General features: G+C 43.9%; 1 protein-coding gene across 13 annotated transcripts in view; it reads left to right on the forward strand.

Annotated features, from left to right (window-relative positions):
- Positions 1-21,829, forward strand: part of LOC310890199 (netrin receptor DCC-like) — a 418,983-nt gene extending 397,154 nt beyond the window's left edge. For all 13 annotated transcript variants that reach the window (XM_083818911.1, XM_083818905.1, XM_083818910.1 and 10 more), the window contains 4 exons: positions 2,571-2,726; positions 8,642-8,854; positions 20,055-20,197; positions 21,208-21,829. In XM_083818911.1, the coding sequence (XP_083675037.1) occupies positions 2,571-2,726; positions 8,642-8,854; positions 20,055-20,197; positions 21,208-21,297 (602 nt within the window). In that variant the 3' untranslated portion in view covers positions 21,298-21,829. The remainder of the gene's footprint in view (positions 1-2,570; positions 2,727-8,641; positions 8,855-20,054; positions 20,198-21,207) is intronic.
- Positions 21,830-22,204: the final 375 nt, after the last annotated feature.

A 22,204-nucleotide genomic window follows, 5' to 3' on the forward strand; every position in this document is an offset into this window, starting at 1 on the left:
TCCTACCTTGGCCTGGTGTGAAGGAGGGCAGCAATCCAGGAAGATGGGTAGACTTAGAGCAGTGCAAACAAAATCAGAACCACATCAATTGTAATTATATTGGGTCACAGTTAACCAAAAGTCAGGTCAACACCGTTCTACAGCATTCAGATGAAAGTCCTCTGAAATACATTTCCTTATTTTTTTTCACTCAAATGATGTGTTCTGAGGAACGATGTCCCCTTTTCTATTTATTGATAGTTTCAACAACGTCAGTCTAATCTGCAGCGACAAAATATTATGATTGTTTGCAAATAATTAAACTCCGGTTTATGAAAGCCTTATTTGTGCATTTGTGCAGGCTGAGTTGTGCTGAATGTGTCTCCTTCCCCAGAAAATGAAACCGAGGCTTTGTCAGATTAGATGCTTTAATTAATTTCTCTCCGTTGGCCTGATACTGAAAGAAATTGTCAGTAGCGAGCGATTAAAAAGATTGAGGAAGCAGCGGTATAATTTTGTAGTAAAAAAATGGATCCTGTAAGATGTTAAATACCAAATCTGAAGATATTCACGCTCGTCTTAATAATCGCTATTTACAGTCTTTGAAAACAAATATCCTCCATAATGGGCCTTTGCTTACCGAGGTGGAAGGAGCCTAAAGCAGATAAAGTTGATAAGGCTTTGGTGATATCTTTGATGGTTGTAAAGCTGCTGAAATGCAGACACAAACACCAAGGCTGACGTGTGGAGAGGAAGAACACCAGGGGTGAGGAGCTCTCCAGGCTTCCCACCACCAGTCCTGCCCTCCCCTGATGTTTAGTTAAGCCCTGGCCAGCGCCGCATCGCTCTGCCGTGTTTTGGGGAGAGGATTCTGTTTCCCTCCCTCCCTAAATCTGAAAAAAAAACACAGCAATTCCTTTTTTTTTCCAGGGAAACATGAAAATGACGACTCTGTTGCTTTGGCAGCTTCTGGAGAGCTTGAGTACAATTCAGAATTTCCTTCTTTGTCATTTCTGCAAGCTCTTCTTGGGTGCTGTGTCTTTACATGACAAAGTACATGGTAAATGTAAATGGTGTTGAGGGAGCTCCTTGATTTGGTCAGGGAAATTCAGTTTTCTGTGCCTTAGTACATCAATATTAAGTGTAACTTCAATTACTGACAGGTGGGACAGATTTGTTGTCATATCAGCTCAAAATGGCAAAGACTTATTGAAAATATTTGCTGTTACCTTTTCCCCAGGTTCTTTGCAATGGAGTGCAGCACTGAATAGTAATCCTGTGGTGTCTTAAAACTGAAAGTCCTGGGTGTCTACACACCGAAAACCAATAAAAAGAATGAACTTTGAAAAACAAGTTGTTCTTTTAATAGGATTCAATAAAGTCATATTTTTCACTGCAGTAGCAATGCTTTAAATAAAAATGTCTAATGCAGACAACATGTAATGTCTATATAGTAGATGTTCTCCTCTAAGGATGGGTGAATTCAGCCAGACAGCTCTAAAGTTAAGATCACTCTGCTTAGCATTTCTTCAGGAGCTTTCTTCGTCTCCCCGCTTGCCCGTTACCTCTGGAAGTGCGGCGTTGTCTTGCCAAAAGCTGTGTTCTTAAAAAAAACCCTCATAAAGCCTTGGCACCACCGTCCCTTCTTGCGTGACCTTGGGCAGACAGCCCGGTTTGCCACTCCGTGTAATGAATGGAGTGAGAGCTAGAAGGAATTCGAACAACTGCCTTAAAGTTTACAGCGTTGTTTGTAATTCATGTGTGAAAGGTGCTAGGTAAGCCAAACCTCATCATCGACGAGCCAAAAACCTCTACGTATTGTTTAGCTAGGCAAAACTTTAATGAGAGTTTCCAAATTTTTCTAAAAAGCTGCAAAGAAATTTATTACTCGCGTGGCATTATTATCGCTTGTTCTTCAAGCCCTGACTATTGAAAATAAAGGCAATAACTCACCCGAAAGGCTGGATTCAGCACACTGCGATCCCCAGTTTTCAAATCGAAGTGTTTCGCACAAATTGAAGAGCTCAGCTCCATCCGCAAGCTTTCAGCTCCTGGTTTGTTGGCACTTCTCTTCCCTGTTCCTTGCAGGCCTGGACGTGCATCCCAAGCGAGGAACAACGGAAAGCCAGCCTCATTAGATGGATAAACCTGGGGTCTGGGGACACCTTAGGGTATTAGGGACACTGGTGTGTCACTGAGTGACACTGGAAGAGCCATCCTCTTCCAGAGCAGTGGCTGAGGACAGTGGTGTCCTTTAAAACATTGGAAAAATGTTTTAAGGAACCCGTGCTTACACAACTGAATCAAGCCTTTAAGGTCTTGCCTAACCCATTCCTTCTCCCATATTCGTCAAGGGAGATAAAGAGCCCCCCATAATCGGTCTGCCTCATTGGAACAAAGACAAAAAGCTTTTTAATTTTACAGCAGGGGTTTATTTCTCTGTACAGAGGTGGCTGCTGAAGAGTTTTACACCGAGCCTGTGGGTACTTGGCTTTGGAAACCTGGTTGTTCCCAGTTCCCCGCTGACCCCCTCCAGAGGTTTTTGCTTTTTCTGAAAGTGCTCATTTAATCTTTCTCTTCTTTCCTTTCAGCTGTGGTCAGTGCCATCCCGGTGCCCACCCTGGAAAGCGCCCAGTACCCCGGGATCCTGCCGTCCCCCACCTGCGGATACCCGCACCCCCAGTTCACCCTGCGGCCGGTGCCGTTCCCCACCCTCGCTGTGGACAGGACCTTTGGAGCAGGAAGAAGTTAGTTCATTTTGCTTTGTTATTACTGTGCTCGGACACAGGTTTCTCTCTGGGTAGGATGGGTAAGGTCTAGCCAATGCAAATCCCACTGCTTCACTTTTTGGGTTCATCGTGGGAGCCAGGATAAGCCCGGTCTGGTGGCAGCAGCTGGCTGCGGGTTGCTTCTTCTCCAGCATCAGCTCCTGTTGCGACTTAAAATCTGTGCTGAACACCAGCTCGCCTTAAAATTAAAAGTCATTGCAGCTCTGATCCGACCCTGTCCTCTCTACAAGCCTGTTTCACTGTACTTTAATTGCCTTTGCTTTATTCATAACAATATTCCCAGGCAAACTGAGGCTTCAAGAGCTCTTCTCCATCCCAGGGCACATCCAGTATCACCGTGCAGTAAAATCATCCACAGCAGCACTTACACGACCTCTCCACACAGTGTCTTCCCAGGCTTAGCTGCCCTCACTGCTGGAAACGTTTTCATAATATCTGACTTCCTAAAATGTAAGGCAACTGGTTCTTGTTTGGATCATAGCTGGCACAGGGAAAAAATTATTTTCCTCCTTTTTCAGCTACCTTTTATGCATCTGAATGCCGTTATCTAGTCTGACATCACTCGCCTCTTCCCTAGAGTGAGCTCTGTATTCAGATTTGCTCCTGTTCATTCATATCCTGCCCCCGTGCAGTAATAGATTTGGGGGTTGGGTGTTCCCACATCACCTTATCGTGGTCTGGGGAGGTGCACGCACGCCGCCGGGACCCAGCCTCACCTCCACGAGCTCCTCGCAAGCCTCTCCCGCACCGGCAGCCAGCTGGTCTTTGTTCCAACCTAGCAAGCGTGCTCTGGCATACTAATTACAGCTGGAGGGCTCCTGTTTCCTTCTAATTCTCCCTCACCTCGACTGCATACCAAGCCTGAATTATTGACAGATTAATGTCAATCTGTTACGCGTCTTCTTTCGCGTCACAGAGAGTCTGCGCTGCCGGTCCGCGGGGAATTAATTTTGGAAGGACTGATTTTCCTTTTTATTTGCCTGTTGCTTTCAGTCAGTTCAGACAGGTCCTCGGGGACCGATGATTGAAATCCAGCGGCGGGCTTGTAGGTAAAAGGTGGGTTCAGGTGTCCTGCTCGTCACCCCACCGTCATTCCCCCTCTCTTCAATGTGGTTATTGAGGTGCCTTCAAAGCCGGTTGGCAATTTCCTCTGGAGGGCCTCACTGCTATAATCAGGTCTTGATTTGCTGCTTAAATCAGTACCAAATCCTCCACACACACACTGCACAGAAGCAAAGCAGATTCTGCTTCTTGCATGATATACATCAGATGCAGGGAAAAAAAAAAAAAAATTGCTATGTGTTGCTTGCCTAATCATGGAGATAGAAGAAGCAAAGAAAAAGACTGATTTTTTGGGTCAGTTTCTGAAATTAGTTGGAGAGAAATACTGGAAGTGTGATACACGGCCAGAAATAGAGCTAGGGAAATCTTACATGTCACTGGGTAAGAAAGTGCTGCCTGGGATGTGGCTGCCTGGGAATCAGTTGAGCACCCACTATTTTTGCACAGCCCCAAAGCCACATGTGTCTGGTGCATTCGGCTTCTGCCTGAACCAGCCAGGAGGTTCACACGTGTAAATGAGGATTTTTCAAACCAGAAATGGCCAAAATCCTGGCTGTTCTGTGTGGACGGGTATGGGTTTGCCCAGGTCTTTGAGGTGCAGCATGCCTGAGAGTTGAACAAAAGGTTGCTAATGCACAAAAGTTCAGGCGATTTGCCATTAAATAATTCAAAAATGGGGGACGCACATCGCCTTGTTTGGATAATGGCTAGTTTCAGGTGATTGAGGTCTGGGTAATCGGGCCTGCATGGTATTTTGAACATTATCGAAGCCCATTACAATGTAAAATTACAATCTGTTATAGCTTTTGCGGTCGTCCTGCTAGCAAAGGCTATTGACTTCCAAAGCTCTCCGATCACAGTGAGTGCCCCCAAATGAAATATTCTCTTCCCTCGCTATGCCTTACACAGCGGCACAGCAATGAAGCAGAGGCACAGACGAGTACGTGGAAATCATGTTTGCTTTCCAGTGACACTATATTTTGGTTGTTTTAAGATGATCAAGCGGGTTTTTTGGGGAGCAACTAGCAGTTAAAGAGACAACACAGAGAGCTTTTTCTTATATTTCACCCCTCGGTGAAAAACTCACTTGATGGTTGACCAATTGCATATGGGTCAGAAAAAAAAAACACAAAACCCTCTGCAATAATTCCCTACAGGTGGTACTCCATGGCTGAGCACCCTATTGATCAAGACGTAGCACTTTCTGAATAAATCATGTGCAAGGCCATTAGCAAGGGTGTTGCTTTGCATCCTGCCGTGCTGACCATGCTTGAACACCCTTATTGGAAGGCTTTTTCTGGTTTCGAAGGCTTTTTCTTGCTGACCTGAAGATCCAAGTGCTGCAACTTATCTTTAGGGTAAATTTTCTGCTGAAGAGGAAAGTAAATAAAATGAAAAGGAGAGTCAGGCCCCAGCCAGAGCCAGCCTTGAGTAATAGCTGGCTTGCCTGCTTGATGACAGCTGATGACACTGCCAGCCATAACATGCAATTGCTAAATGTAAGTGTTACCAGACATAAAAAATGGCTGAGCCATAATAAAGTGACTGTTGACTGTTCAGCAGTCCTTCCCGTGGCTTGCCTTCTCCTCCGGACTCCTCCAGGATTCCCTGCTTGCAATTTAAATAAATAAAAAAAGGTCTTCTCGAGCATGAAACACTTTCATTAGACCACTTACCTTCAAAAAAAAAAAAAAAAAACAGCTCTAGCCTCTTATTTTAATAGGGTCATCTCACCTTTGTCTTCAGTAATAGCTAGAGAATAGCATGAAATCTTTTGTGTAGCAAGTCATGTAGGTCTCCAGATTTTACGGCTAAATCTGTAAGATAAAACATACCCATACAATGAGCCAGCAATTTAATATAAAGTCTTGTAATACAGAGATCATTATGCTGATGCCAGCTGATAAGGCTTTGTTATCTGAGGGCACCGCCGCAGCAAACACCAGGGAGGGTATTTGGTGGTGAGTAGCAGTAAGCATCTATTTTTCCCTCGTCTCTTCAAGCAGGTCAAGAGCCTCCCAAAAGATCTGTTCTTAAAGGATGCAGTGAAAAGTGCTGGGCTCCACGGGGTAGCTCAGACTTTGACAAACATCTGGAAAGACATTTTGAGGCTACGAACAATGACAAAAGGCTTTGTTTTCACTTTAGGCAAAGGATTTGCTCCAGAAAGTGTTGTGAGCCGAGATGGATACCTCTGTGAGTCTCACTTGCTGTTTTGCATCTTCCTTGACTGGGAGGAGGGAGAGAAGGGCGTAATGCCCACGGTAGCCTACAGCACCGAGACGTCGCGACGTCTTCTTGAATGTGTGGGCAGTGAGCAAGGGTGGAATGGGTTAAACCGACATTCCTGCCCTACCCTGTTGCAAGTTATCTTTAAATCTCTGGCTGCTTTATGCGGAATATTTGCCCTCAGAGAAGAAAACAGAGGGAGGTCTGCTGGGGAAGGAAGGCAAAAGAAGCAGAGCTAGGTAATGGCTTCATTATGCAAAAAGCCTCGAAGGTGGAAACAAGGAAAATGAACCGCTGTCGACCAAACTTTCACAAACTGTAGATGATTTTGACCTTGGTCTGATCCTGCAATTGGTTTGCTTTCTGTGGGGTTCGATATTGCCGGGGCCGTCTGCACTATTGCCATAGGAACAAGCAGTAGGGCCGTGGAAAAGAGGAAAAATCCTCATTTTCATTTTTCAAAACTGTTTTGCCACTTAGTAGGTAGTAATTACTTATATACTTTGACATTAATTATTATAAAATGCCTTGAGATTTGACTTGGCTGTGTAATTGCATGTTATTTACACAATGAGTTCTGGTTGTTGCAGCAGTCTCTGAAAGAAACCAGATCCTCTGGAGTATTTTGGGTCCCAGTATAATAACTAATTCCGATATCAGTGAGTCAAGAAGGTTGTTTTCTTCGAGAAAAGGTTGAGCTTTTCTTAGATTCCTGTTTCCTGACACAAGCTGCATGATTAACTGGTGTGCTGTGAGCCATCCTGGCTGGCGTAGGTGCTGTGGAGACGTTGGACAAAGCCAACGCGTTCAAATTAAACACTTTCCTGCTGTGATCGTGCTCTTCACTAACCACTTTGCTTCCTTCCTGTTCTGCTTGTAAATAATGTCAGGGCTTGCAGATGCTCTTGCCGAGAAGAAACATTTTTTCAGTGCTTCTCCATGGGGCAGGAGAAGGAGAGCCGGGTAGGAGCTGGGGAAGGGGCCGAGGAAGGCTACAAGCTTGGGATTTGGAAGAGAAGGCATGAGATGGTGGTTTCCATCCATTCCTCTTATTCCCATCCGACAGCAAAAGCAAGATAGAAGGAGAAATGGCAGTGTCTTTCTTGGGTCATGGCAAAATGAACTTGCTGCCATCCGTCAAGCACCACCAAGGAATTCCACTCACCGGTCCTCTTGTAATTAACTCTTAATTAGTCAGGTTTGATGTGGTGGGCAGCAAGAAATTGTAAAGATCAGAAGAAAAATTAACTTGAATGATTGCTGCTTATTCCAATTACAGTTTTATTACAAGAGCAAAATCCGTTTTCTTCGGAATTCATTTTTCTCCCTTTGTTTTCTTGCACCTCTTGAAACGTGAGCATCGTGGCACCGAGTTGTTTCCCGGCGTAAACAGCAGGCGTGATTTCTCTTCCTGCGTCTTTGTTGGTGCTCCTGCCGTGCTGTCAGCTGGGTGGGTAACACTGGAGCTCCGTAACGGAGTTAGTAACACAAAAAGCTTTCTGCTCCTGAACATCTCGTCAAGGAAATCGTTTCCAGCGAAGCTAAAATCGCAGCTCATGCTTGGCATGTGAGCGTGCGTCCCGCCTCTCGCTGCCTTCTTCTGCCCTGTGCAACGTCCCTTTCACTTCACACGCTCCGTGCTGTAACGTTTGATGAAAGAATCGGAAGATTTTACTTCTGATAGGTTGCATTTCAACTCCAGATTGCCAAATCAGCTTTCTCTTCACTCACAGTACCATTACTGGTGATGCTAGCACTGGGGGCCATCCCAGTCCTGAAAACTTCCCTACAGTCATGATCACATTGCCAATTAGTAGAGCAGAGCCAACACTGCTTTCTAGAGGGCTGTAGAAACAAAGGACTTTTCCGTTTGACCCTTTATATCTTAGCTACGTTTGCTTCTGTCTTCTGGCATGGAAAGCTGATGACAAAAGTTGAGGCTGAAAGCTTCCTTTAAGACACTCCGCAGAACATCAGGAAGCTGGGCTTTATATTAGAGAGGTGACATGGCACATGGAAACCTCTGAAGAACTGATTTTGAATATAGGCTAATAAAACAGCAACCTAGGGCTTTGGCACACTAAACGTTACAGCTGTCTCAAGGAAAAACAACTTTGGTGATTGGTTATGTGGAAATTAATTAAGTCCTTTCTTTGAGTCTTATCTTCTCTCCTCTATGACTGGAGCTGTACTGTCATGCTGAACATAATGAGTCTCCACAGTCGTAGCTTGTTTCAGTCTCCACATGATATATTTATGCTTTTATTGATTTTTAATATTTAAAAGCGCATAGAGAGGAAAGAGAGAAGGAGATGAAAATATCACGCTTGTGGTTTTGTTTTTTTCTTCAAAGGAAGATATATTTTGCTTTAAATGGCACCTGGCTGCTCTGAGGAACATCTGGTTTTTTAATTCAGCTGCCAATAACTTGTGATGAAAATGTTTACACGTTTCTTGCAGCTTGTTGGAGGGTAATGCTGTACCTTCTGCTGAAAATGACCGTAAAAGTAGGAAATGGACCATCAAAAATACTTCAGTAATAGTTGTTTTACCATGTGTTTTTTTTTTTTTTACTGATGCAGCTGTAAACGAAGGACCAGCCCCGCAGCAACCCTCCTTGCTACCACCGACGCAGCCTGAGCACTCCAGCAACGAGGACGCCCCGAGCAGGACCATCCCCACCGCCTGCGTCCGCCCCACGCACCCGCTCCGCAGCTTCGCCAACCCCTTGCTACCTCCGCCCATGAGTGCAATAGAACCGAAAGTCCCTTACACGCCACTTCTGTCTCAAACAGGTAAGAGTCTGGTCTCTGGTACCACTCCGAACCACTTGCTTTCAATTCAGGAGATAAAAAAAAAAGGAGCACAAAGCTGTCCCATACCTTGAAGAAATATCCGTAAGTGCTTACAGGATGGAAAGTGAATATATACACGTTTTTTATTATAATAATCCAATAACTCATTCTGATGATCTGGAATAAAAATTCAGGACGAGGCGATAGCTCAAAATCAGAGCTAACAAGCCAGTGATAAAAATGAATTAAATGAGATGCCAGATTAATCATTTGGTCTTGTTTCCAGTCTCCTGTTGTGCTACAGTAACTTGAACCAGTGCCAACTGCTTGACTCGTTCCGAGGCTCGCCTTTTTGATAATGAAAGGACTATTTATGTATGCTGGGAGAGGACTGACTGCAATCCACTCCAGTGTGCAAACCACTCAAAAATTAAAAAAACAAAAACAAAAAAAAAAACCAAGCGTGGAAGGAAGAGAAAGGAAATTATAATTAAAAAATAATAATTAAAAAAAAAAAGCTTATACAATATTGCCACTTCTGAGTGAAGTTTTGGGGTTAGATGAAGTGGTTGCATAGCGCCGTAGTGCAACATTCATTCGTTGTCCCCCTGAGCCGCTGGGCTCCAGCAGAGGGGGGCAATGGGCCACGCTGGGTGCCCGAGCAGCTCCAGCTCCAGAGAGCTGGACTGAAACTTCACCATTGAACCAAACGAGAGCGGTTGTATGGTGTGAGTGGGATCTGCTTCCTTCATAATGTAGCCAGAGGTGCTCTTTATTTTGCTCTTTGTGTGAACTGGGACTGTTCGAGTGCCATAATTTGCGCTAGCCACGCTAACTGCTACAGCTACCAGGAAAAAAAAAAAAGAAAATAAAGGATTTGCAAACTGGCATCTCATTTTAACTGTTTACCCTACTCCTTTACCTTGGATGATCTCCAGTTTGGCTCAGACAACCTTTGAGATTTCAGCTTTTCTTTTTTCCATTCTGATAGTGCTTTCTGAGCGTGGCTTTCTTGCCACACAGCATATGGCAGTTCAGCGTTTGCAACAAGCAAGTTACCCCCCAAATTCCCTACATTTTTACTGGAAGCACCTGCTACCCGTCAGCGAGTAATCCAGTTTCTGACAGCAGGCAGAAGCAGATAAATCCTTACGTGTTGGAGAACTGCTTTTGCCAAATAGTGCCGCTGAATTATTTTTTATATATAATAGAGTCCATTCATCTTTATGTAGCACTGCATTTCACTACTTGTCTTACCCCAGCGAGGAAGCGTAGTTACCTCCAAAGGGCTGTTTTGGACTGGGAGTCAATTGGAGTTCACCTTTGAATCATGGGGGAGGTAAAAAAAAAAAAAAAGACAAATACGGGGCTTGTTACTAATTTTCACAGAGCCCTGTCATCCTGAAAAAGAAAATTGCCTTGGTTTAGGTCAGTAATCACATGTAAGCAGATGCAGTGTTTCCTATAAGCAATGCACAGGACTTTGTTACTAGGCAAAATTAAGCACTGAACGTGGCGATGCTTTGCCATAAAGCCAGGAAAAATAAATAGAGCAAATGCTAAAGCAGTGAAATATTCTGTTGTGCTGGCCTCTGTCACGCAGACGAAAACAAGTTGCTGGGTTATATATGGCATTCAGACTCCTGTATTCACTGTTATATTAAAATCACAATTTCTAGCATTTAGATTTGTGTATAACTTCATTTCTGATCTCCCCCCGGCTATTTTGTGGTGTCGGGGGCTATGTATTTTTCTCTCTGTATGGCTTCTCTTGTTTTTCCCAATGTACTTGTCCTCATAATCATTAGCCAGACTGATGTTGTCTCCTTTACCAATTCTTTTTAGAAAAGTTTGCTTGGTGAATGTTAACTTCTACTTGTGCCCCTGGGCAGTGGGGTGTGCAGAACTGATTCTGGTCCTCACTCACAACTGGATTTCTCCCTCACTCCTGAATCCCACTGCTCTCAAACTCTTGCTTCTTTTCACTTAAAATGGGAGGTCAGCCACCCTTTTAATTCAGCTGGACGGCTGAAAGGAAGTGAAGAGAGAAAGCATTAAAAAAAGAGATGTCAAAAAACATCATTTCATTTCACATTCTGTGTATTTGATACCACCATTAGCCTGATAGCTCGGCCATAGATACCATGAAAGGGAAATTCTGAAGATGTTTTGTGACTTTACAAAGCTCGTGGTTAAAGGTTCTTAGCAATTTCCACGTTGGAATAACTCTTACTTTCTCAATCTGATAGATAGAATTAATTACTTTCTCACTACGTTTTTCTTCGACTCGAGACGTTTTTTACACGTCCTGCGTAATGAAGTAGTAGGGCCATAAGGAATGGATTCATCATCACTTACATCTATTAAACTACTCTTTGCTTTGCTGTCCCAATTTTTCAAACGCATGTCAATCAGGTGCCGTAGCCCTTCAGACAATACGTAGCTAATGGAACAAGCCTGCGGAATTCAGAAGGGGAAAAAGCAAGAGAGGACTGTAGGGAGTGATGCAGAGATTTCCAGCAAAGACTTCAAAAAGCAGGACCCTGAAGTTAAGCGGACCTTTCGCCATCAGCCATCCACCTGCTGGAGTCCCAGCTGCATTTTCGGATTTTGGAAGCATAAGGCATGAATTTTTGACAGTTGTTGACCGACAAGGTTGAGGGAGGAATATTCAGATGATAGCCCTAGAGCTGGTGTCTAACTCCGGTTCTCAGGCAATATTAGCGTTGAAATTAGGTTTTGGATCTTGCCCGGAGAATAGATGAGCTCCTTCTTGGCTTTGATTGACCTGATGCTAAAAGGGGGTATCGCCTCTAATATTTTATCTATTCAGTATATCTCTGTAGCGGCATTATAATTAGCTGTTAAACTATATCATCTGGTTCATAAAAAAGACATAAAGGCATCATTATTCAGTTCTGGGGGATTTGGCCATGAGGGTAGGAATAAATATTAAAAAGGCTGTGCTCCTGGTGTTGGGTCATGGCTTCAGCCTAATCTGAAGCTAAAATTTGCCGTTTTTCTTCCTTGTTTTCCCCCTAATTTTTTACTTGATCCCAATAAATCTGAACTCTTTGCATTAAGCCCTTCCTATTGATATTTTATAGGAGATCTCACCTTTTCGTCACGGCTTTGTGAGCAGGCACTTGAGGTTCCTAACACTTATTCAGAAGGCGTGAGAATAAGTCCGTGATCTTTCCAATCCCCACTGAGGCTGCTCTCACTCCTCTTTGCTAATCATGTGCACAGCCATAGAAGTGATTTGACTCGGTCCCCTTTCAGGTTAAATAGAAAATGTTTGATGGAGTGTTGAGCTCATTGCATTATAGATACGACATAAATCCCACAGATGGACAGGAAAGAATTTTTTTTTTTCCCCACTCACAAATGAAAATTCCTTTTAGGTCTTTATGATCAGCTGCACTTTAAATGCGCCTGAATTAGGATGCCATTTTTCTTCCGCAGAAGCAAGGGATGGAAAACGCTGCCTCTGAAGTGGTGGTTTTGATACTGTGTCACCATGCTGTAACTTCAACCTTTTCAAGCTCCTTTGCCTTTTGTGAGACTATAAGTGCTGCATTTTTTTTTCTATTGCTACTTCACACACACACAAAAAAAATGTAGCTGGAAATCCAAATTCTCATCTTATCAGTCTTCCTGGAGTCGCTGTCAGTGGATGCCCCAGAGCTAAAAACCACTTGGTTGTGCAGCAGAATTGAGCTTGATTTCATTTCCTCCTGCGAAGCTGTAAGGTATGCTCCAAACAGTCTGGAGTCTGGGGTTCAGGGGAAGGTCTGCACCGCAGGGAAACTGCTATTTCTTCGCTTCTTTGGGAAAAAAAATAAATAATAAAAAAATACTGCGTTCTCAATGTCAGGTGTTTGGGGAGTAAAAGTGAAGAGTGAGGGAAAGACGTGGCAGGAAACATGCCTGTACAAAAAGCAGAAACTAAATATTGCCTGGACGGTCCTACAAATCCTTTCCACGTGCAGGTGAGCAAACAAGATAAAAGTGAAGATTTGCAAAGCCAGTTTTAATAATATTAGGCAACAATCAAATAAGGGGTGAAATCAAGAGGAAAAAAGGATATATTGGTATACGAGCAGTGAATCCTGGGCCGTGATAATCTCACAAAGCAAGCGTTTGGGGCCTCGGTAGATACCGAAGTTACATTTATCCTTAGAAAGGTGAATATGGGAATAATGCTGTTACATTTCATGGGCTTGCTCTCGCATGAACAGACCCTTCTTCTTAGGATGGGATGGAAAACCCTCTAAGAATTGCAATAAAAAGCAAAGTGGAAATTAGGCAAAATTTTGGAGTGAATTAGTCAAATTTTGGAGGCATAAATTTAGAACCGTCTGGTGCTAGATTGATGTATTTCATTATCGTGTATAACTTATTCTGAACAATCAGTTTGCTGTAACTAATTAGCTATACAACCAAAGTCAGGGTCTTTTTTTTTTTAATTTACCATTCAAAATAAAAAAAAAACCCTAGTGCCAATATAAAACACGAGTTAAAAACTACTGCTTCTAATTTGAATTTGGTTGCATTTAAAGGCAAATCTGAACTCTTTTGTTAGTAGGGTATGAAAATCCTTCTGGTCTAGAGATTTTTTTTCTTATTTTAAAGGTGAGTGTAAATATGTGAGATTATGCACTCTCTATCATACTGTACAGTAAGCACGGTCTATAGATTCATGGAAAATACGGGAATGATTAATTCTTGCACATTTTATTCTGAAATCTTAGAGCTTTTTTGTACCGTTAGCTTCCAGGTTAAAAAGCAAATTATTCTTTTATTCCTCCAGCCTTTACCTACCACCCCTTCAGTTCTCAAATGCTTTGTCTTCCACGTTGCTTTCTATGAAAACAAGCTTTCTCCGTTCAAGTGGGAGATATATTGACAAAGAAGTGTCATAAAAGGGTCAGTCCTGTCTATTAGAGGAACCTGGCCCTGGTGCAGTGAAGTTTAATTAGCACGCGGATAACTTGAGACACCTGCGTTGTCTCATTAAAATTGACAGGGCGACTGGAAGGCGTAAAGTGAAGTCAGGATTGAGGTGCTGGTCTGGATAAGCGAACTCATTCCCCTTCGGTAGAAGTGACCCATTTCAATAGAACATAGCACTGAATTCCATAAAAATAAAAATTAAAAATTAAAAAAATAATGTAAATTCATAAAGAAAACTTCTTCCGGCCAATGAGTCTGTTTTGCCATAAGTTATTTATCCCATGTATTATTTCTAGCAAATAGGTTAAAAGCCACGAAGAGCAGCTGAGACGACAGAGGAGCGTTATATCAAATCTCTGCCACGTTTCCACGTATCCGAGCAGCCTGTGTTGGTTTTGTCTTGAAATGCCCTTTCCACAAGCACTGTTTATATACCTGTTTTGAAGCCATGGCACGTAAAAAGGTGTGAAATTCATCAGTGCTACTTCAAAAACCTCCCCAGTAGGCAGTCCCAGTACTTGCTCGGTACTGTATTCTTGCGGGTGATTAAATGACTCCTTTCTCTTCCTGTGTTTTATTTCTCCTTTCGCTTTATTTCTCCTACTCTCAAAGATTCCTAAATTAAACTTTGTCTCTTTTTAGAACAATTTCCCTTGCGGAATGAGCCAAGCCTCTATTGATTATCACCTCAAAAGTCATTTGCAGAAACTCGATTTCACGATGAAAAATATTTTTTTTCCCCAGCTATAATGTAAAACAGCAAAGGCTTCATGTTTTTCATACGGTTACGTCTTCTGCTCTCCTGAGAGGTGCCGTGTTACTTAAAATGGGAGCGTTCTGTCATGGAGAAACAAGCAAGCTCCCTTATACACGTTGGTCTCATCTTTATGTTTCAACTTCTAAGTCATTCAAACTGACACTATTTTATAGGTGGAAAGGTGCTGGTTAGAAAAAGATGCGGTAAAGGTATGAGATGTGGGAGCAAGAAAAGATTATCCTTATTTAATTACATGTCTGACTTTACCTTCTGATTTCTGTAGCGTATTTTGACTTTTATGGTCCCGTTGTACAGGACACATCTTGGCACTTTGATTCTCCAAAAATCCTCAGTTCTTATGACAGCAAAGTGTATCTGCACCCCAATACATCGCTCCGCAATCAAAAAGGGATGGATGAATAAGTGCAGCCTGCAAGATAAGCAACACGAGAGAAGGTTTTGGGGCAGATAATAGCCCAAACTGGCTGTGTTCCCTTTCACCAGAGACATTCCTGAGTCTAAGATTCATAGCTCCTTACGGAAGCAACTCACAGCAGCCTTTGGCTAAATCTTTAGGTAGGATCACCCGGACATGATGTGGGTAACCCTCGTTGGGCTGCCAAAAGATGGAGAGATGGAGAGCGAGTATTTCTGTTCAATTAACACTACCCAAATGCAGGCAAAGCTCACAAGGAAACCAGGATGGACAACAGCAGGATAGAAAAAAGACCTTAACAGGATTTGGAGACTTTGCAAAAGGTATTTAAGCAGTTTGTTGGGTAGCCCCAGAAATGCCTGAAAAGTGGCTCCTCCTTATGAATGAGCAGGAGCGGAGTGTTGAGGCAGTCTAGAAACCGCCGGCGAAACATCCAGGTGAGGCCGGTGAGGCAAACTGATAAACTGCAAATCTCATTCACAAAGCTCAGAGAGCTTTCCGCGAAATAGGAAGGCCTGAACAAATTTTGGTCAGCTTGAAACCACCTACCCACGGAAGAGCTCCGGTGAGGACAGGAGGATTGCCAGCTGCGATTTTCCAGGGGGAGGTAAAAAAAAAAAATGGCTTTGGGCTCTTGGCAGATGGAATCAGGCGTAAAAGACAGACGAAACCCTGCTTTCCCAACAGGGCTGCATTCATTTCGGGTGATGGCTGGGGATGTTTGATGCATCAGCTGCAATATATCACATATATATATATGTATATATATATATATATATATGATATATATATATATACCCTGTCTGGAGAGGGTATAGCATGGCAGCCTCTGTGTTATTTATCAGTTATACATAGTTAAAATTACTCTGTATAGTAATATCTTTTAGCAAGAGCTCCCCAAACCGTGAGTCCCCTAGGGTATAAGGTTGTCACTCTGAAATAAAACCCAAAGAGCTCGTAGCTACGTTTAGGAGTCAGATGACTTTGCGCACACACACGCAAAATCCACACACGGGGATTTGCAGCAAGACTCAGAAACCTCGGACGGATGCCTCCAGGATGCTCAGCTTCGTGGGGCTCCTCTTCTGGAAGATGAAGTTCAGGTGTTCGGTCAGATGGTAAAATCGCTGTGTGGGCCAAGAGAGAAACAAAGGCTCTTTGTGATCGAGAGCTGAAAAAGAGATTTTTGTCTCTGCTTCCCTTTTGGCCGGTATTAAATCCCTGTTGTGCTGGTGGCAGATAAGAGTTCTGGCATTTGGGATGGGAGACACACGAGGACAAAGGGCATTAAAGATTGACAGGAGTGCAGAGCCACACAAAAGGGGACAGTTCGGAGAGAATAATTGCCATGAGGTACCAAAGAAATCTCTGCTACGCTCCATTCTCAGCTGCCTCTGCAGACCAAGTGATCTTCAGCTGCAGATCTCCTTCACGTCTTTGATATATGCCCTGTCTGTTGGGCTATTGTATGTAAGCATTATATCATAATATGATATATATTATATTATATAAGCTTCATCCCCTGTTTGGATATCTTTTATTGCAGTTCCCAAATCGATTTTAGGAGACTTGCCTGCAAATACCTTTCCTAACCCAAAATACTGTTCGCTTTGCTGAAAAACCTAAAGCAATAAAAACAACGATCGGCTTTAAATTAATTAAGTGTGGAACGCAGCATTTTGTTCCCCTCTGGAATCAACGGACTAAAACGGCTTCAGGTTAAAAGCTGGAACCAGTAGCACATACACAGCACTGCATCGTACTGCAAAGTCCTCTTCTCGGAGTTCCTCCGGCATCCTGTCTGCTGTCACATTGCGTTTGACGACGGCTGTAGATATTTACAAAGAGATGAATGTTAGACGGGAAGGTAAAAACATTTTTAAAAAGCCAAATGTCCTTTCTATAACCGTGGTCGGTCACTGTGCGGTGTTTTACGGTAGATATGTCCTTCCTAAGCCCGTTAGTGATCTCCGTGATGAACACATCAGCATGGGGAGCTTGATCCAAATTTGGACTCTGAAAAGAGAAGTATTCCCTGTATAGATGATCACACAGACTCTTCCTCTTGGTCACTGGCAGTTAGCAAAGCCCTCCCAACATTTTGTCCGGTTCATTTTTTCCTGCATTCATGTCCTCGGGCTTCTACAGAGCATCCCAGGTAGGATCTTCATAAGACTTTGTAGGATGGCATTGCTGTTTACCTTGTTTCTGCCAAAATTTTCTTCCCTCATGCATCTGAAGGTCGTAGTTGGTTTCTCCGAGGCACATTTCCACTTGCAAGGTTGTGCTGAGAGGTGTGCAGGCTCTTCTCTTCCCTCATTTCCTGCTATCAGAGCCGGCAGAATTTGCAGCGAAACCTCCAGTTCTTCTCTTTCGGAGAGCTGACTCATTCTCAGATAATTTTAGACTCCTAATGAGCGGGTGTCTGCTCCGTGCCAGCCTTGTACGCTCACTGTGCAGCCAAAAAAAGGGCGAGAGGATCTTCTGAAAGACAACTCATCCGGCCTCTCCGTGGACTTTGCAAGGTGTTTCCTTCCACAGATTGTCAAGAGAGATGGAAGGAGCGGGGAGGACCCATCCCTCACTTTTAGCAGCTTGAAGTGCTGCTGTGCACATCCCAGTCCCCTTGCTGGGGAAGGTCACCAGAGCAGCAGCTAGGCAGAAAGGTCTGTGCAGTTCTCCTTGTGTTGTTACAGCTCTAGCTGTACTTCTGACCTTTTATAGTAACAGATGCCATAATCACACACCCGTTTGATGTACCAAAATGTTAAGTTTTGGTCCTAAATCCAGATCTCGAGGAACTCCACCCGTAGTCGTCTTTAACTCCAATCCTTTTCCGTTAAGCACGATTTCTTGCCACCTCTCCCTAAAGTAGCTCCTTTCAATTTTTGCATTCGTCTTCATTTTCTTAAACTCTCATTGAATGAATGCCAAGTAGCTCTCCCAAGGTACTGCTATCAAGAGGATGGACGCTGTCTTGGGTTTATTTCGCGTCCATCGTCGTATCTCTTGGCCTGATACGCAGAAATAAATAGGTTTAGCAAACTGCCTCTTTTGGGCTGACTCTTCTAGTTATGAATTAGAGGCATTGCTTTTGAAGACTGCTGTAAAACATTTGCTGGAGAACTTGAAACACGCGGCTCTGCACAAGGCAAATGGTCTCTGCTTCATTTTAGTGACAAACATCACAATTCACCTGTTGCTTTCGAGAGCTAAAGGGCAAAAAAAACGCCCAGGCTGAACTTATTAATCATTATTACGGCTTCTCATTAGCAATATCCAGGAGGGAACATCTGTCTTTGCGCAGAAAAGGGGGGTCTTTAAGTCCAATTACTACAAATAATGAGTCACATATGAGAAACATGGCTTTTACCGCAGGATTTACAGGAGTACAATCGAAACGTAGTCTGCATTTCACTTGAGCTCCTCGCCATCACAACAAATATTTCCTTCTCCACGAGCCCATGAAAACCAAGCAGGCTGCGATGCGAAGCATCAGAAAAGCCTATATATGTATATATATATATATTTATATTTATATATTTATATACTTATATATTTATATATTTATATTTATACATATATATATAAAGGTATGTATATTGGAGGTAACAGAGCATCAAGAGGACAAAAAGGGAGGGAGAGGGGTGCCCTTCTTTGGAAATAAGCCTTTTTATTAAGAAATGGAAGGGAGAAACATTCCCTTCTTAAAAAACTGATTTGAATGTGCATCACTTAGGAGATTGAATCTCTGGGGATAGCTGCTTCTTCTCGGCTTACTCTGAGATACAGAGAAGTTTGAAGGGCCAGTTATTACGTGGTTTTTTTTTTAGCGATTAAACTGGAGCTGGAAGGGGGAGTGTATCTCGGTGGTGATCTCTTTTAGCTCACATTAAGCTTTCACACTTTCCTAGCTCCGGCTATGAAATTATCTGAGATTCTCAGCCTCAAAGAAATTGTTTGTGAGTCTCTCCGTGTTCCTGCCCTTGTCTTGCCAGTATTTGCTGGAGCTCTCTCTTCACGAGCATGCTGCCGGCAACTCGATTTAGGGAGGCATTTTGTCCTCTCTTCTGCTCCACGGTGCTTTCCCTGCCCTAAACTAATTAAAAAAAAAAGCACAGTTCTTTGAAATAGAGGAAGATTAATCTGCAGTTCCTGTCTCCTGGCTACTCGCTTGGGCTGGAAGGAGCAGAAGGCTGTCACGGCCGCGGTGATTTGTTGGGATTCGGGGAGCCCAGCGCTGCTCCATCTGCAGATGCTGCCTGCTGGGGAAATTCTCCAGGTAGCTCCAGTCCTGGCTCAGAAGCTTTGCTTTAATGACCTGTTAATGATCTATAAGAAAACAGAGACCGTCAGGCAGGAGGAAGGGAAAACAAATGGGTGTTTAAATTTAGGGTCGACGGGAAGGTGGTTTGGTGTTGTATGGCAGCTGGGTATGTCCAGAGACGGCTGAACTGGCAACAGCAAGAGAAAAATGGCAATATTTAATAAATAAAATAAGAAAATATTCTATTATGAATAGAATACAATAGAGTACAATAAAAAAGGGCAAACAAATAGAATACAATAGGGTACAATAGAAAAAGGACAGGGAACTGGCTGAAGATCACAGCGGAGGAGATATTTAGAAAAAAAGCCATCGGGCTAGGGTTTGTTATTTATGATTTTTTTGTTGTTCCTTTTTTTAAGCCGTAGCTTTAGGGGGAGCAGGCACGCTTGAAATGGCCGTCCCCACATTCAGCCTCAAATCCACGATGCGTTGTTTCAGTACACCATCTCACTTGGGTTTTGCGAGGTGACTTGGGAAGTCCCTTGCTGTCAGTAAAGAAACCTCTTTTGATTTTTCTTTTTCTCCTTCCGAGCTGGAATGAAAAGTCAGTAAAAATCTTTTTTTTGCAGAGAGAGGTGAACTATGTTTTTTTTTTTTCAAGCTTGCTCCGTGACCCGCCTGGAGGCCGGCGCTTGCCCTGAGGGAGTTCGACGCGAAAATTGTCCCCTTTTTCATAGCGATGTCTTCTTAACGTGCCTTTTTTTTTTTTCTCTCTCTTCAGGACCTAACCTTCCCAAGGCTCAGGTTAAAACAGCATCCCTCGGCTTGGCAGGAAAAGCAAGGTCACCCCTGCTGCCCGTCTCGGTGCCCACGGCCCCGGAGGTCTCGGAGGAGGGCCACAAGCAGACGGAAGACTCCTCTAACGTAAGAACCGCCTTTAACGGGCAGCCTCATCGCAAAGCTCATCGTCGTCAAGCCATATTCTCTAATCCCCTACCCGCACGTTAATTTTTCGGTAATGGCCTGTGCCTCCTCACCTCGGGCAGCAGGCTGCAGCTGAGAGCTATTAGGAAGGCCGTAAAAAGTTCTGGCAAGCCAGTAAAACTTTTCCAGGGACTTTAATGGACTTCGGAGCGTGTGATAAAGGGGAGAAGCGAGCGCTTAAATTCCCTGCTAATAGGAGCCACGGGACGACTCACACGGCCTCTCCTGAGCTGCTGGAGATAGCGGGAGAGGAGAGGGAGGGGGGTGAGAACCGCGATAAGGGGAGGAAATAATTTTGGCAGGAAAAATGAGTATATAGTAATACCCGATAATGGTGGGAAAAATAACCCCGAAGAAGCAGATAAGTGAAACTGAAAAGGTGGGGAAATTAGAATAATCTTTTCACTCCTATTAGGGCTCTCTGAGAGAAATGTCTCGCATGATCCAGGAGACGAAACAGTGCAAAAGAAAAGGAATAAGGGAAAAAAAAAAAAAAGGCAATATTCTAAATACACGTTGTATATCACCTCTTTTCATCTACTCACGCCGGAGAATTTCTTGCTAGGCACTACAGCAGTGATCTGTGCCACGTCTCGGTTTTACGTTTTCAACCTGGCTAAAGGAAGAGGCAGGATTTGCATCGGGCGGGCGTGTGGAGGGGTTTGGCCTGCTGAATATGGGACACCAGCGTTTGGTTCCCGTTCGTCGTTATCAACAACATAAAAATATAACCTCAGTCTCCTGCTGGAGGGGAATGAGAAGGACGGGGCCCTCCTTGGTGAGAGGCTCACCTCGTAACCCCAGAGAGGCTTTGCTGCAAGCTACAGCCTGCCCTGGGCCACTCCGGGTCCCTGGGGACATCCCTGTCCCTGCCACATCCCAGGCTTTGGGTGGGGGCGCTTCGTTTTCTGCCCCTTCCCGCTTATTTGCGTGTGTTTGTTCACCTGCAGGTTTATGAACAGGACGATCTGAGCGAACAGATGGCCAGTTTGGAGGGGCTAATGAAGCAGCTCAACGCTATCACAGGCTCAGCCTTCTAGGAGCTGGTGACGGATAGGTAACGATCCAGGAGCACTGCAGCATACCAGGATTTCACGCACACCACCCGCCTACATGACCCCATAACGTCGTCTCGTTCCCGGTACCACTCCTTCAGCGCAAGGAAGGTTCCTGCAAAGTCCTTGGAGGAATAATAAAAAGAAGAAGAAAAAGAAAAAAAAAAAAAAAGGAAAAAAAAGGATAGTAACGGAAACGTTACGGAACTGTAGATCTGGCATCGTGAAGTGATGAAAGCGTGGCAAGACGAACGACGCCATCACCGCAGAGTCGCAGCTGATGCCGCTGGATCGCTCGTTTTGATCTCCTAGTCTTCGTAGAGCTCAAGTTGTCCTGACTAACTCATGTTTTACTCCGTAGAGGTCTGTAGCTTTTCGTATAGCTCTAGTCTTACCTCACGCAAGTCTGGTTTTAAGCATAGGCCGTGCCGTTAAGCGGACAGCGTTGTAGGTCAGTCGTTTGTTTTTCTACGTAATTACTGACTACAGAAACACCCGTAGCAAATAACCACGCCACCACGCCAAAACGTTGGAGCTTTTCCCAACAGCACAAACGAGAAGACAAAATACTCACTTATTTTGTCGCTGCGGCCCCTCGTCTCGCACGAGTGCCGGGCATTAGCGAGTTGCTGTAAAAATGCAGCCAGTTTTAGAAAGCCTTTGGAAACTGACCGAGGAATCAGGAAGGTTTCTCCAAAACCACCTTTCCTGGTTGAGATGGGCTCCGGGAGAAAAGCAAGCGAGGAGCGGTGAGCAGCAGGACACGGGGAAGTCTTCGGTGATCCCCTCTCCCTCTGGTCCCGGTGCTTTGGCTGTTTATTGACAACTGGCTGAATTGAGTAAATTCTGTGTGCACACATTTTATTGCTAAATTTTCAGCTGCATTCAGAGC

The sequence above is a fragment of the Anser anser genome (assembly GCF_964211835.1).
Source record: "Anser anser genome assembly, chromosome: Z".
Classification (NCBI taxonomy): Eukaryota; Metazoa; Chordata; class Aves; order Anseriformes; family Anatidae; genus Anser; species Anser anser.